At 39.9% G+C, this 16506-nt stretch overlaps 1 protein-coding gene across 1 annotated transcript; it reads left to right on the top strand.

Annotated features, from left to right (window-relative positions):
• The first annotated feature begins 38 nt into the window (after nucleotides 1–38).
• Nucleotides 39–16074, top strand: zgc:110540 (deoxynucleoside kinase). The gene is made up of 9 exons (XM_052014860.1): nucleotides 39–178; nucleotides 11893–11950; nucleotides 12070–12387; nucleotides 13114–13229; nucleotides 13654–13847; nucleotides 14025–14172; nucleotides 14258–14373; nucleotides 14490–14589; nucleotides 15071–16074. The coding sequence occupies exons 3-9, from the start codon at nucleotides 12294–12296 to the stop codon at nucleotides 15095–15097; spliced, it is 795 nt and encodes a 264-aa protein (XP_051870820.1). The 5' UTR covers nucleotides 39–178; nucleotides 11893–11950; nucleotides 12070–12293; the 3' UTR covers nucleotides 15098–16074.
• The last annotated feature ends 432 nt before the right edge of the window (nucleotides 16075–16506 follow it).

Raw genomic sequence — 16506 nt, 5'->3', positions numbered from 1 at the left:
TTTTCTCTTTCCTTTTGACTATTTTAAACCAATGGTGTCGCCTTAAAATACAAGAGCTGGGGAGTTGACTAAGCCAAACTGGTCTTTTGTTTTAAAGAAAGTTAGCCGTTTCCCTACGTTATTAATTTGTTTTTGTGTGTGCTTCGTGGGGGAAAAAAGGAAATCAGATGCAGTACACGTAATGTCTTTACTACTGTGATTTAATGTTCAGGATGATGTGAAAATGTCTTTGTGAATTTAGCTTTTCATGAATGTAACGATTCCGTCCAATCATTCTGTTTGAAAGGTTTTCATACAATGGAAAATGGAGGAAAAAGACGGATGTGATGACTAGATTTATTAGAGCTATTTAGATCTATTTTAATATGTGGCACATTCAAGGTGCTTTTAAAATTATTTTTATGCAGATTTTTAAAAAGTAGATCTTATAAAAAGAGCATATTTCAAAAGAGCTTCAATAATATTTGGCTTGAGGGGCAGATAAGAGAGGATAAGAAAGCAATAGAAGGATTTCCTTTCAAAATCTTTAGTTTCAGAAACTCCAAACAAAAATTAAGCCAAGCAATATTGGATTGTTCATATTGTAGCTTCATTTATTTCAAACGTATGTAAGTGATGAACAGTTCTTGATGTTTAATAAAAATATTTTCTGCCATTTTTTTTGGAGAATTGGTTAAACTGACAGTGTACCAAGGTTTGAGAGACAGAGTTCATGAAGAATTTTTTTGGAGTTTGTGTTTAGAAAAAAGCCAGTGATAGATTTTAAAAGTGCTTAAGTTTTTTTATCAGGAGTCAGAGATGGTTAGAAAGTAGCGTGAGCAATGTCAGAATACATGTAGGAGCTGAGCCCATGTCGTGGGTGATAATACAAGGAGCAACACTGTGATGAGAAAAAAAATAAAGAATAAATTCTCAGGGGACTTCTATTAAGACGGTGTACATAAACAAAGAAAAACCACACCTGGATGTGTTCTATCCAGTAACAAATTCATGGAAATGGACTGTGTAAGGATAGTACCCAGCAGCTGGATGATAGTAGCAAACTTTGAAGGAAAAGCAGCATTATTTACACAAAAATTGAGATGAAAAGGAGGGCCAGGGAGTGGTTTCAGAAATGCTATGATACTATTTATCACTTTGGTCTGAGTGTTAAGTTAAAAAGTTAAGAATAATGTGAACAAGGAACTAATGAACAGCTAGTATGCAGCTGGGAAGTGACAATACATTTGGGAGAGAAAAGTTAGAAGAGGTGAGTGAGACGGATGAGTCAATGAGGAGTCTTTTGAATTTTGACTGGAAGATAATACCTTTAGCGTTATCAATGCTGGCTTACTTGAAGACTGGTGTGATTAGTGAAGGAGCAAGAATTGGATAAAGAGTGGTATTCAAGGAAATATAAGAAATAAGTTGGTGAAACCATGGAAGTACAAGCAGAGTGACTTAAAAGTGGTGGAGAATTGGGGCTGGAATGGTCCTGTGACTGAACTGAGTGGTGAGGAAGAAGCGGTAGGTCAGCTGACTGGATGGCCTCCATTTTCAAATTAAAAGAATGCCATTAACAACATACATGTGGTGTTTAAAGAAGTGGTTAGTTGTGAAGAAGAGATGTTTGAGGTCTGCTAAGGTAATTTTAGGTATGGTTAATATTTTTAGCAAGGGAGTAAGATATAATGAAGCTTTATTACTTTTAGTAAAAGCGATTTGTTCTTTTGTGTCCATTCAGCAGTGAAATTGCATGTTCTTGTGCTATGGAGGGGAGGTACTTGATTAGTAGTCAAACAAAAATGTTGCATAATCTGCCTCTTGCCAGAGTAACAGATCTTTGGTCTGGTAGAAAATCACCACTTTGCCATTTAGGCTCTTCTCCTGTCAACCTAGATATGAAGAAGGTTTTGGTGCTTTCTGGTTGGTCCATCTCTGCAAGAAGCTGCTCAGGTTCCTTCATGCCCACGTTGACCATGTGAGGAATGTGGGAAGAATAAAATGGGTTAACGTAGAACTGCTGTAAATATGTGCTTGATGGTCAACGTGGACTTGGTGGGTGGAAGGGCCTGTTTCTGTGTTGTTCCTTTCTGTGGCTTTATGGCCCCAGGGTTGCAATCTCTAAGTTGCTTTGTTTATATCTCTCTGTGAGGTTTCACAAATCTGTTGTCAAGATCCCCCATTTGTGTGCTGTGGGGCGAGGTGACCACATAGAGGTATGTGGCATCATCTGATGCTTCCTCTCTGCTTAGCTAGCCATAACATAGCTAGCCACAAAGGTGTATGAGCTGGTGGTGTTAGCTCGTTAAAAAGCAAACAATGGTGATTTGGCTATTGTTTGGCACAGTGTCAGTTTTCTTCATGTGAGTTAATATATAGAGGGCTCTACTCGGGAGCGTGCAATACTGAACCTTCTCTTAGGTAATGAGGTAGGGCAAGTAACTGAAGTGGCAGTCAGAGGTCACATTGGCTGTAGTGACCAAAATTTAATTAGTTTCAAGATAGTGATGGAAAAGGGTAGGTTAGGCACGGTAGCGTAGCGCGACGCTATTACAGCACCAGCGACCGGAAGGGCCTGTTACCACGCTGTAAATAAAATTTAAAATTTAAAAAAAAAACCAGGTCAGGGCTAATTTGGGGGGAATTAGGCAGGATCTAACGGAGATCAATTGGGTGAGCCTGTTTGAAGGGAAAAGAACGAATGGCAAGTGGGAGACTTTTGAGAGTGTGATATCAAGAGTCCAGGAGCAGTATGTTCCTGTTAGGGTGAAGGGTAAATCTGGCAAGTTTAGGGAACCATGGCTGATGAGATATTGAGGCTCTGGTCAAGAAAAAGAAGGAAGCATACAATGTGTTTAGGAGGTTGGGGACGAGTGAATCCCTTGATGACTATAAAAGGATTAAGAATACTCTTAAGAGGGAAATCAGGAGGACAAAGTGAGGGTATGAGATGGATCTGGTAGGTAAGAAAAATCCCAAGAGGTTCTATAGCTATATTGAGATGAAAAGTGTGGCCAGGGTGAGAGTAGGTCTTGTTAGAGATCAACTGGGCTGCCTATGTCTTGAGCTGCAAGAGATGGGTAGGATTTTTAAAGAATATTTCTCTGTGTTTACTGAGAAGAAAATTATGGTTGCTCAAGAGATGAGGGAAACTAGTGGAGATGTTTTGGAGAACATTCATATTACCTAGGAGGAGATACTTGCAACCTGACAGCGCATTAAGGTGGATAAATCCCCAGGGCCTTACCGAGTACATCCTAGGACTTAGTAGGAGGCCAGAGGAGAAACTGCAGAGGCCCTTGCAGAGATTTTTGCTTCATCGTTAGCCACTGGTAAAGTTCCCATAGAGTGTAAGGTGGCTAATGTTGTTCTGTTGTTTAAGAGAGGTAGTAAGGACAAGCCAGGGAACTACAGGCCCGTCAGCCTGACATCTTTAGTGGGGAAGTTACTGGAGGAAATTCTGAGGAACAGGATCCACCAGCATTCAGATAAACAGAGTCTGATTAGGAGGAGTCAGCATGGCTTTGTGTATGGAAAGTCGTGCTTGACAAACCTTTTAGAGTTTTTTTTTTGAAGAGATAACCAAAATGGTAGATGAGGGTAGGGTAATGGATGTTGTCTGTTTGGACTTAAGCAATGCCTTTGATAAGGTCCTACATTGTAGGCTGGTCTGGAAGGTTAGGTCCCATGGAATCCTGGGAGAGCTAGTTGGGTGGATTCAAAATTGGTTCAGAGATAGGAAGCAGAGGGTGGTGGTTAAAGGTTGTTTGTCGGAATGGAAGCCGGTGACTAGTGGTATGCTGCAGTGGTCAGTGTTGGGACCCCTGTTATTTGTATAAATGATTTGGATGTGAATGCACGTGGCTTGATCAGTAAGTTTGGGGATGACACGAAATTAGGAGGTGGTGTTGATAGTGAAGAAGGTTATCCTAGATTACAGGGGGATCTTGATCAGTTGGGGAAGTGGCTGAGGAGTGGCAAATGGATTTTAATATAGATAAGTGTGAGGTGACGCATTTTGGAAAGTCAAACCAACATAGGACTTGTATTATGAATGGTAGGACACTAGGGAGTGTAATGGAACAGAGTGACCTAGGAGTACAAGTGCATAGTTCATTGAAAGTGGCATCACACGTAGACAGGGTGGTGAAAAAGATGTTCAACACGCTGGCCTTCATCGGTCAGGGCACTGAATATAGGAGTTGGGACACTGTGTTGCTGTTGTATAAGTCATTAGTGAGGTCGCACTTGGAGTACTGTGTATAGTTTGGTCACCCTGTTATAGGAAAGATGTGGTTAAACTGGAAAGAGTGCAGCAGAGATTTACAAGGATGTTGCCAGGACTAGAGGGCCTGAGTTACAGGGAAAGTTTGGCCAGGCTAGGTCTTTATTCCTTTGGAGTGTAGAATGATGGGTGATTTTATAAAGGTTTATATCATCATGAGGGGCATATATAAAGTGAATGGTAGCAGTCTTTTCCCCAGGGTAGGGGAGTCCAAAACTAGGGGACATCAATTTAGGGTGATAGGGGAAAGATTTAAAAGGGACTTGAGGGGCAACTTTTTCACGCAGAGGGTAGTGGTTGAGGTAGGTACAATAGTATCATTTAAGAAGCACTTGGATAGGTACATGGAGGGGCAGGGCTCAGAGGTATATAGGCCGAACACAGGAAATTGGGACAAGATGGGTGGGCACCATGATTAGCAAGGACTTGTTGGGCCAAAGGGCCTGTATCCATCCTGTATGACTATGACAGTTTCCCTTTTTGAGCAAGCAATTTGTTGCTGCGGTAAGATAGAGTGTGCATAGATATTCTGGTTTGGTGCATTTCTAGTATGAGTCTGCAAGCATGAGGATGATATTTTGTGTGTTGTTTTCCCCTTTCGTACTGTGTATTTGGGCCTTGAAAGAGAACAGCCCTAAGGTAAACGTGTCCACGGTGATAACACTTGATCTTTGTTCAATTACGGTGCAAATACAGCTGAGGCTGAAGTGGGTCTTGGTAGAATTTGATCAAAGTTGATTGGTACACTACTCAGTCATTCTGATGAGCACAGGGTATGCTCAATCTGGGTCAGACCCCTGCTTGTGCTTTATTTGCCTGAAAAAAGCTGCATGTATTCAGGTGGCTTCACTGGTCATTGGGTTAAAAAGCAGGGATGGGAATTCATTATGAGAGGCTGTTCTCTTGCAGCGACAACAACTGCTTTTAATGATGAGGTGTCTGTTGTGGTATGCTTGAAATTGAAAGGAGGTTGAATGGAACAGTTCTGATTAATTTGTTGATAGCACTGGCACCATGTGGAGATGATGAAATGCCTGAACTGGTCAACAGTAGCAGGAATGTTAAGGAGTTTCAAAAAAGTGCTATGAGAAAATTGGAATAAAGTTCATGGAAGGTGAATTGGAAGTTTTGTCCATGGCGTGTGGTGGGAATGAGAGTAGGGAGTTCCAAAAACTGATGGCCATTATAGCAACTAAACATTGTCCATTGTGCACAAGATACAAGGAAATGGGGGGTCAAGAGTCTGTATTTGTGTAAAGGTTGTGCTGAGTAACTTTTGGAGAATAGGGAAGTAGAACTGTCTAGAGTTACCTTGGATAAAAACCTGGGCAGGTTAAGGGAGAACAGAAACAAGAATATCTCAGTAAAGAAGTCATTGTGAACATTTTCAGGTGCTTTAAGGAATACAGAGAGAGGAAGTTGTGATTTTATAATGTCTGCAGAGATTTAGGCTGGACAATTGTTGAATAGACTTCAGTGAGACTATAATATGATTTGTGTTTATCATAATTTCACCAAGCACTTTCCTATCCTCCTCACTCCATCAACTATAGCCCTCTGAGAATCTGTAACCAGCACTTTATACGTTCTTCTCAAGAATTCTATTTGCTTTCCAATAGGTTGTTGCTGTCCATAATCTTATAACATTGGTAAATTGGTTTATTATTGTCACATGTACTGAGATACAGTGAAAAACTTTGTTTTGCATGCCATCCATACAGATCATTTCATCACATCAGTACATTGAGGTAGTACAAAGGAAAAACAATAACAGAATGCAGAATAAAGTGTTACAGTTACCCAGAGAAAGTGCAGTGCAGGCAGACAATAAGGTGGAAAGCCATGACGAGGTAGATCGTGAGGTCAAGGGTCCATCTTATCGTACAAGGGGACCGTTCAAAAGTCTTATAACAGCAGGATAGAAGCTGTCCTTCAGCCTGGAGGTACATGCTTTCAGGCTCTTGTATCTTCTGCCTGATGAGAGGGGAGAGAAGAGAGAATGTCTATGGTGGGTGGGATCTTTTGATTATGCTGGCTGCTTTACCAAGGCAGCAAGAAGTGTAGACAGAGTCGATGGAGGGGAGGCTGATTTTCATGATGTGCTGAGCTCTATCCATAACTCTCTGCAAGCCTCCCCCCCCCTCCTGAAGTAAATGACCAACTCTTTTGTTTTGCTGACATTGAGGGAAAGGTTGTTGTCATGACAGTGTGCCACTGCCACTAGCCTCTTCTTCCTGTACACCGACTCATCATTATTTGAGAGATTCAGCCCACTATGGTGGTGTCATCTGCAAACTTATCGATGGAGTTAGAGCAGAATCTGGCCACGCGATCTTGAATGTTTAGGGAGTAAAATAGGGGGCTGAGGACGCAGCCTTGTGGGGCACCAGTGTTGAGGATAATCGTGGCAGAGGTGTTGCTGCTTATCCTTAATGATGGCAGTCTGTTGGTCAGGAAGTCAAGGATCCAGTTGCAAAAGGAGGTGCTGAGTCCCAGGTCTAGGTGTTTGGAGATGAGTTGGAATTATGGCATTGAAGGTGGAGCTGTCGTCAATAAATAGTAGTCTGATGTAAGGTGTCCTTACTATCCAGATGCCCCAGAGATGAGTGTGGGGCCAGGGAGGTGGCATCTGCCATGGATCTGTTTTGGCGGTAGGCAAATTGCAGTGGGTCGAGGCTGAGGGTGATGTGTGCCATGACTAGCCTCTCGAAGCACTTCATGATGTTGGATGTCAGAGCCACTGGGCAGTAGTCACTAAGGTACATTACCTTATTTTTCTTAGGTACCGGGATGATTATGGTCTTCTTAAAGCAGGTGGGAACCTCAGATTGAAGTAGGGAGAGGTTAACAATGTCTGCAAATACCCTCGCCAGCTGATCTGCGCAAGATCTAGGGACACGGCTGGGAACTCCATCCGGGCCAGATGCTTTCCACAGATTTACTCTACAGAAGACTGATCTGACGTCTGTGACAGTGACTGTGGGTTCAGGTGCATTGAAAGCTGCTGGCATGGGTGGTGACGTTCCATTCCCCTTCTGTTCAAAACATGCATAGAATGCATTAAGCTTGTTGGGAAGGGATGCGCTGTTGTCGGTGATGCTGCCTGACTTTGTTTTGTAGCCCATTATAGCATGTAAACCCTGCGTCAACTGACGGCTGGTCTGGGATTTGATTTTTGGACTGGTACTGTCCCTTGGCATCCCTGATAGTTTTACGAAGGTTGTATGTCGATTCCTTGTATATGTCAGAGTCACCTGATTTGAATGCTGCAGTCCTGGGCTTCAACAGGGAGTGGGTCTCTCAGTTTATCCATGGTTTCCAGTTTGGGAACACCCAGATTGACCTCTTTGCTGCACGGTCCTCTGTAAAATCTGTGATGGTGGTGACATACTCATCTAGGAATCATAGTGAATGGTTAGATTAATTTTTTTTTAAACTGAAACTTCATTCAAGGGTAACGACACCTTACTATTTATTAAAGCTTCTCTATCTAGCAATACTTTTAATGGTTTGGCCTACCCAAATAGCAGTTATGGCAGAGTAGACCTTGATACTAACTCGTACCTTTAGTCACACCATTCCCTTCTACAACTACCTAATCTTAATCCATCTCTAAAACTTTCCAGCACCATGTTTCACCCATATTTTGCCTACCCAGTTACAGTAAAATCATTGCAGTGCTTACAGTCTCCATCTTGATTCACTTTGCTCTCATTCTTGTGAATTTGATAAGGCTTCTTTAAAACAACATTACTAAAGGCACTGCCTTATTAAATGCCAGATTTTGTTGTGATACTTCTGCATTTTGGGTGTCAATTGTAAATCAATAGTTTCAGGAAAAGGCAAAATAAAGTCTAATTTGATAATGGTACAGGTTGACTGTAATGTACTTGCACGTTCAAAAATGTTTCATGGAAATTTTGTCAAATAAAATTTGATATTGAGGTGTATAAATTGATCAGATTACAGGTGAGCAAGAGCATGATCGAAGAGGTTGGCTCAATGGAGCAACTTAAAGGAGTAAACAAGTAAATTCAGACAGATTTAGGAAGGGAATTTCAATGATTGGGGCCCAGGCAGCTGAAACCCATTAATTTTTATAGGCTTGAAGGAAAAAAATTAGTTATGCAGCAGCATCTACTGGAAAGTATTCACATGTGGATGCAGTTCAGATAAACTAAAATAAAATATAAATGTTGGAAATTCTGACAGAATTGATTCCTGTTGTGATGCCCACATATTGTGCCAACATAATTGCATTTTAAATATGAATGATCAATTGGCTATTGAAATGCAATTTGCCAACCTTAAAACTGAAAAATTACAGATGCTGGGATTCTAAATTAATTAGAAAATGTTACAAATTTACAGTGTATCCAACCATTCCTTTAAAAGAAAACATAGGCTGTGACATTTTAAGTGCATTTCTTTCTTTAGGTCTCTCTTTTTCACTTGTTCGACCTTGTGATGTCTGCATCGCTGGTAAAAACAGCATCTATTGCTAACTCCCTTTTCACTCAGAAGTTGGTGAAGGGCCTTCTTGAACCATTGAGCATTTTGATAAAACTGAGTGGCTTGTGACGTGACTTCAGAGGATTGTTAAATAACCATCTTTAGTATGGACTGAAGTCACATCTAAACCAACTAGATAAGTGTTAGCATGTTTCCCAGAGGGCACTTGTGGATCAGATGGGTTTTGTCACAATTCAGCAACTTAATGATATTCCTTGTGTGGTCTGTAACCGTATTTCTCAGGCAGTTCTCAAGGTGGAAGATGACGTGCTTCACTCCATTTCTGCAGGAAGAGGTAGCCCATAAGGCCAATGTTAATATTACAGACTCTTCAACAGATGGGGCAAGGGGTACTTGATGAGGTGGGTGTGTGGGTAGTTTGTGAGGTGGTGCGCTCCTTCCATTGTTTGTGCTCCTGAAGCATGGAAACAAGGTTCTCTATGCCAATCAGAGTACTGCTTCTCCACCTGGGCTAGGGAAATCCAGGAATCAATGGAGATGTTGCACTTTTTCAGGGAGGTTTGAGAATATTCTTGAACCTCTTGTACAGTTGGTAATCTCTTTCCATGACAGAGCTCAGAGTAAAGTGTTTTGGGACTCTGGTATCGAACATGCAAGTGACAGCATCTGCCCAGCAGAGTCAACTGAGTGTAATTTGGGCCTTAAAGCTCGGAGAGGATCTTGTGAAGACAATGTTGTTGGTATCTCTTAAGTTCTTTGAGGTGCCTGCTTTAAGTAGTCCAAGTCTCGGAAGCATTTAGGGTATCTGGAATCATGTTGTTCAGTGGACCATGAGCTTTATCTGGTTTGTGGTCTTAACCTTCAAATTATTGGTTATCCAAAGGCTGTGCTTGTACCCTGAAGGCAATGATGAATTTCCTCTTTGTTGATTGCCTTCACTGAGAGGTGGCTCGCAAGATATTGGGAAATCATTCATGGTTTCCAGGATCTTATTGTAAGACATTTGTTGGGAGGGTGTTATTATACGGTAGGAGTGGAGTGTTATGATCTGCGAATATTCAGTGCAAGGCACATCCTTTCAAATCCAGCAACAGTATAAGAGTTTAGCCTTTGAACTCACAGATATACGTGCATTGGCTACTTAACGAAACTTGACTGCTGAGAGTGGGAAAACCTTGGATCTGGAGTGGAAGTGATGTAGGTTGCACAGTTTCCCATTTGTCCTATGAGTTAGCTCCACTCCAACAAATACATAAATATCTGGCTCTAAGAGCAGGTCAAAAGCTGGGTATCCAATGCCAAGACACACATCTCCTGACTCCACAGTTATTGCATCATCCACAAGGCATGTTAGGAATTTGATAGAATGGTCTCCAGTTGCCTCTACCAATGCAGCTCCAGCTACACAAAAATATCCAAAGCAGCCGACCTAACCTAAACCCACTCCATCCCCCGCCATGTACATCCTTTATTACTGCACATTCTGGTTGCAGTGTGCACCACTGACAAGATTCATTGTGGTACCTTGCGAGAACTTCTTTGACAGTGCTATCCAGACCCACAACTTGTCCCACTTATAATGTTGTGGGCAGCAGCTGTATGGACGCACCACACAGAAGGCTATTCCAAGTCACTCACCATCCTTGCATGGAAGTATAACACTTCATCTACGACTCCTTGGTCAAAATCTTGAAACAACTTTCCAAACAGCACTGAGGGCATATTGTCACTGCATAGATAGCAAAGTTGGGCAGAGTGGTGGCAGATGGAATTTAATCCAGACAAGTGTGAGGTAATGCATTTTGGGTTATCTTATACTGACTGGATATATACAGTAAACTGCTGGGACCTTAAAAGTGTTGATATACAGAGGGACCTTGGGATGAAAGTTCATAGTTTCCTGAAAATTGTGACACCGATGGATAGGGTATTTTAGCATGCTTGCCTTCATAGGCAGGGGTAATGAGTCTAAGAGTTAGGACATCATGTTGCAGCTGTACACGACATTATTTAAGCCATACTTGGAATATTGTGTGCTGTTCTGGCCACTGTACTATGAAGAGGATGTGGTACGCTGGAAAAAGTGTAGAAGAGATTAACCAGGATGTTGCCAGGAATGGAGGGCTTTCGTTACAAGGAGAGATTGGAGTGCAAGAGGGTGAGGGGTGACTTATAGAGATTTATAAAATTGGGGGACATATATTAGGGTAGATAGTCACAGTATTTTTCCCAGGGTAGGGGAATCTTAAAATTAGAGGCAGAGGTTTAAAGTCAGAGGGGAAATATTTAAAGGAGATATGAGGGACAAGTTTTTCACACAGAAGATGGTGGTTTTATTGAACAAGCTGCCAGAGGAGATAGTAGAGGCAGGTATAATCAGACTTTAAGAAGTATTAGGACAGGTACATGTATAAGAAAGCAATCGAGGGGTATAGGCCAAATGCAAGAAAATGGGATTAGTGTAGATAGATATCTTGGTCAGCATGGACAAGTTGGGCTGAAGGGCCTGTTTCTGTGCTGTAAGACTCTAAATTGATTAATATACTGGTCCTCTCCAGTTTATGACAAGGTTGTTTTTGAGAACCCAAACACTTGCAAGTTGGAAATGTGGCCGCCTGGTAATATATTTAAAAAAGAACATAGGCCAACCAAGGGCAAAGTGCGGTTAAACCAGGCCGTTTCACTCAGCTATTCAGACATTGCTGCAAATCAAGTTTCCACACGGCAGAAGATGCCTGCAGCCCCGCAACAGCCAGCGAATCCATCCCGCTGGTCTCCCGGATGCTCAGTTTTATATACAGGCTGTACATAATCCAGGCATTGATAACCCAAAGAGGGCCTTTATTGGGCTAGATTCCAGACAGCATAGTTGTGTTGACTACTATCAATGCAATCAAGGAAAAAAATGAAATGAGGATATGATGGCAAAAGGCAGAATCACCAGCATGGCCCTAATGGGTCAGAATAGTCTCTTTTTGTGCAGCAAAAATGTTGTAACAGTATAGGTTGACTATAAAATGTAATGAGTTTTAAGTCTAAACAAAAAAAAACACCCGGTTTCCTGAAATAAAACCTTAGTAATGTACGGTGTTTATGGTACAATTACTCTTTTAAGAACATTAATTAAAGACCGACTTGCATTTTTCTTCCAGTATTCAAGCCGGATGTTTCACCGTCTATGGCACCGGCGGGAACTAACTGGTCTGTGAGGTAGCACAGAAATCAGTCTCACTTTTTTTTCGAAATTTTATTTTCCTTTGAAATATTTTGAATTTCTTTTCGCGTTTCCTTTTTAAAGGAATGCCGTTGTGAGATTGCAATTTTTCTAGGTTGATATGAGAACAAGAAGGCTGGTCGTAATTGCTTGCAGTATAGAGAATAATGTATGCTGAAACACCGGTTGCGCAGTTCCGAGGGGTGGATTCAATTGTGCATTAAAGAGCCGCGACCAGGAAAAGGCGGTACAAATGCTAGCGCCATCTGATCAGATCCCGCCACTTTTAAACGTCTCTAGCGCCGACAGAGAGAAGCTGCAGAATCGTCTGTAAAGAGGATGGCTACTCCACCAAAAAGAATGTGCATCAGTCCCCTTTTCAATGATAGTTTTGAAAAGAGAGCAAAAAGGATTTCAATCGAAGGGAATATTGGTGAGTGAAATACTGTAGATTACATTTAGAATGAAAATAAATGCGTTTGGATTGGGCTCCGTCCCCAAATTAAAGTTAACGCGTTGGTTAGAATGAATATATGATGGTGATAACCTCCTCTTTTGGGGTATTATTTTATAAGTTCTGGATTGTTTTTATCGAATAGAATGAGGACCAAAACTTGGCGCCATGTATTTTTGGCGGGCTGGAAGTTCTGTGGCACTGTCTGAGCTACAAAAAAGATTTTCCTTTTGAGAAAGTGTGTTTTCTCAAATATAATGTTGAATCATAATAATTAAAACGTATTTTCATTCTGGTGTAAAACTCTATACTTAGTAACAACATTCTAACTCAGAGCCTAGAAGCCAATGGCGCGGGAAACCTTCAGGTCAGCTTTGAGGATAGCTTTACATCTTCACTACCAATTCCCCTGTGTTTCTGAGCCAGCTAAAATGGCCAAATCTTAACTTATTCTGTTTTTTTTGTTATCTTGAATGACGTTTCCTTGTCAATTCGTTATTCTGCCCCACCATCGTAATGAACATTGATTTGGGTAACGATTAAGTAACCGCGCCCAGGATTTTTGAAAGTAAGATGTGTATTGTTTAAAATGCTTGTGACTTTTAAATCATTTGAGTTAAATTCATTTGAATATTTGCAAATGTATTCTTGTGATGCTTTTGTTTAAATTATATGGATAATCTTGCACTTAATGTATTCTAATAGCTGCAGGGAAATCTACTTTTGTTCGAATGTTGGAACGAGCCAGTGATGAGTGGGAAGTTGTTCCTGAACCTATTGCGAAATGGTGTAACGTGCAAACCGCTGACAATGAATTCCAGGTATTTAATAGAAATGAAATTTAATATATTTTGCTCAGCTTTTAAATCAATTATTAGCATCTATTTTCCATTCGGAAAATAAATAGTTTTTTTTAAAAAGAGGCTGAAAGTTACGTAAGTGTTTGGTTTGCCTTTTCTGAAATAATTGTCCTGCTAAATTTGGGACAAAATTATTTGATGTATTTTTGGTATCTCATCAAACTTGGTGTTAAGTTTGCTGGGTCTGCAAGTAAATTGGTGAAGTTGCAAGTCTTCCTTATTGTTAATGTCTGGTGAGCAATAGAAAATTGTTGTCTTATTGTGAGACTGGTATTCAAATTCTCTTTGCTATGCAGCACTGTGAGACTGAATTACTTGGAACTTATGAACATAGATTTAGACAAAGTGCCCCTAACTTCCTTTTCGTTTTAATTTTCCATAAAAGGAACTTACAACATCCCAAAAGAGTGGTGGCAATCTCCTCCAGATGCTCTATGACAAGCCAAGTAGATGGGCATACACATTTCAAACTTACGCTTGCCTGAGTAGGGTTCGGGCACAACTTAAGCCATTGTCCTCCAAAATTCAGGAAGCAGAACACCCTGTACAGTTCTTTGAAAGATCTGTATACAGCGACAGGTGAGACAAACTGTTGGTATAATATCTTTTTTGGCTCAGGGATATAAAATTACACTAATATTGCCTTCTCTGAAAAGATTGTAAATTATTTAATGTTGTTTATTAGTTTTAATATTTAGCAATTTTTATTTTAGAATACTGAGTTTATGTTATGATCACTTCCTTCTCCCCAAACAGGTATATATTTGCCTCAAATTTGTTTGAATCTGGAAACCTCAATGAAACTGAATGGTCCATTTACCAAGATTGGCATGCTTGGATATTGAACCAATTTGGCTCAGAAATCGAATTGGATGCCATAATCTATCTACGAGCAAACCCCGAAGTAAGGATCAGTGGTTTTCTTTTCCTCTAATTTTAACTTTTTAAAGCTTTCTGAAAGCTGAACTTTATCACTTGCCCTTTGGTAGAGATGTATGGAGCGACTTCATCTGAGAGGACGAGAGGAGGAACAAGGAATTGAGTTGGAGTACCTAGAGAAATTAGATTATAAGCATGAATCTTGGCTTCATAACCGAACAATGAAGTAAGTAGGACTTATTTAGTTTATAGTATATTAAAATTTCTTGTAAATGTATATAACTTTTTTTTGCTAAAATATCCTTGGAGCAGTTATTGTGATTTATTGTTGACCTGTTTCAGGGTTGACTTTGAACACTTGAAGGAGATCCCTGTTTTGGTGCTGGATGTTAATGAAGATTTTAAGGATGACAAGATTAAACAAGAGGATCTTTTAGAAAAGGTAAATTTAAATTAAATTTCTGTGTAGAGATTACAATTTCCAATCCATTGTCGAATCTAGAAGATGCCTGGTTTATAAAGGTAGCAGAATTTGCCCATAGGGTTGTAGCCAAACAAAATTCAACACCTGGTGAATCAGGAATGGAAGGTAACCAGTTTTTTTAAAAAGGAAAATATTTTGGTTCAGACTTAAAATGCAGATTCACCAAAACCTAAGTTGTGCCTGTCATTCTGCTTCTGGATGTTTTAAAATTTCTGATCCAAAATCAGGAATTTATTGAAGGGAAAATGCTGACTTAGAAATTTTAGGTCTGTTGACCATTTGAGATGATCTTTTCTTTTTAAAGTCCAATTGTTTTTATTTATAGCTTGCATCTTTCAGCATTCATGGAACTTCTAATTAGTTCATTCTCATGTTAAACTGTTCAGTTGAAGATCTATAACAGCTATTAACACTTAAATGTCTGTTATCTTGTTAACAGGTGAAGGCATTCTTGCAGACGTTATAGTAGAAGGGAACTGACTACAAACTTGTATTTTTTGCACTGATTTTCATCTGCTGTTTGAACAAGAACGCAAGTAACCTGAACTTGAAGAATAAGTTTATCTGAAAAATGTTTAGCATTGTTGGGCTGGATGCATGTCATACCTAACTTGATATGCGCCAAGTTTGGCATTCAGTCCAAGATCGTCTACTGCAAGTAACTGCAAATCCTTCATTCAAACTGCATTCCCAAATCACAATGATACTGAATTATCATATAATGTCATTGAACATGCCTTCTGAAGGATGCCCTCTAGATAATGTAGCACTTGCTCAGCATTGCGTCTGGAATCATGTGATCAGTTTCCCTGTGACCAATTTTGCAATTCAAATAAATTGCCTTCTCAAGCACTGATATAAATTGTCTTTTTTTGGAAATTGTTAATAATTGTTTTCCTATCCATGTCTACAGGCTCTAAGCAACAATATTTGCAACTTTCATATTCTTGCATATTCCTTGATTTCGCAGTTGCTTTCATCATTTATTTATAATTCTATTTTTTTATGTATGCGTCAATTGACTCCAACCATTTTATTTTCCTTTTAAGATGATTAGTTTAAACTACAATGTTTTAAGTCATTGCAATGAGAAAAGACTTATTTGTATTTTTGGACTTTTATTATGAATTTTTCTCCATCTTTCTTTGAATTTAGCTGCATTTGTTTATGTGCTTCTTGTAACAGCTATGTTCAATAATATTCCTTTAAAATAGAAAGTTACAATTTCAACCCAGATAGTATTATTAAGTGGCAAAATAGCTCTGATATAGATTGAGCATGAAGTAATGGGTGTGAATATATCTACATCATGTATTAGAGATTCTGGTATCTTTTCTGTTTTTGTTTATTCTGGTTTCAGCACAATATATAAATCCATTGTATTTTACTTCAACTTTTAGGTGTAGCATTTTCCTGCATTTTCAATAAAAATGGATGTGTGTATTTGGTTTTCTTATATTCTGGGATCACAAACTAAACTTAAGTGCCTGCTGTTATTTATTAATCTTAGGATTTAAAATGCATGTCTTGGTTGGGCAAATGTTAGTTTAAAGAACACTTCTGTTAGGCAGACAGTTTCTGTAGGGCTACATATAATAAAGGAACTTGTGATGAGCCAGAGTGGAGATGATCAATTGAAAAACACGATGATGCTGGAGGAACTCAGCAGGCCAGGCAGCATCCGTGGAGAAAAGCAGGCGGTCAACGTTTTGGGTCAGGACCCTTCTTCAGGACTGAAGATAGGAAAAAGGGAAGTGGGAGAATTCAATGTTCATGCCGTTAGGCTGCAAGGTTCCAAGACAAAATGAGGTGCTGTTCCTTCAAGAAGGGTCCTGACCCAAAATGTTGACAACCTGCTTTTCTCCATGGATGCTG

This window comes from Pristis pectinata, chromosome 4 (assembly GCF_009764475.1).
Source record: "Pristis pectinata isolate sPriPec2 chromosome 4, sPriPec2.1.pri, whole genome shotgun sequence".
NCBI lineage: Eukaryota > Metazoa > Chordata > Chondrichthyes > Rhinopristiformes > Pristidae > Pristis > Pristis pectinata.
This window is presented reverse-complemented; position numbering and strand designations above follow the sequence as displayed.

Bases quoted from the DNA above. Each gene is read 5' to 3' on its own strand.
- zgc:110540 (XM_052014860.1), top strand. From the start codon at position 12,294: ATGGCTACTCCACCAAAAAGAATGTGCATCAGTCCCCTTTTCAATGAT. The intron at 13,230-13,653 runs GTATTTAATAGA...TTTCCATAAAAG, and splicing joins CCGCTGACAATGAATTCCAG to GAACTTACAACATCCCAAAA. The intron at 14,374-14,489 runs GTAAGTAGGACT...GACCTGTTTCAG, and splicing joins CTTCATAACCGAACAATGAA to GGTTGACTTTGAACACTTGA.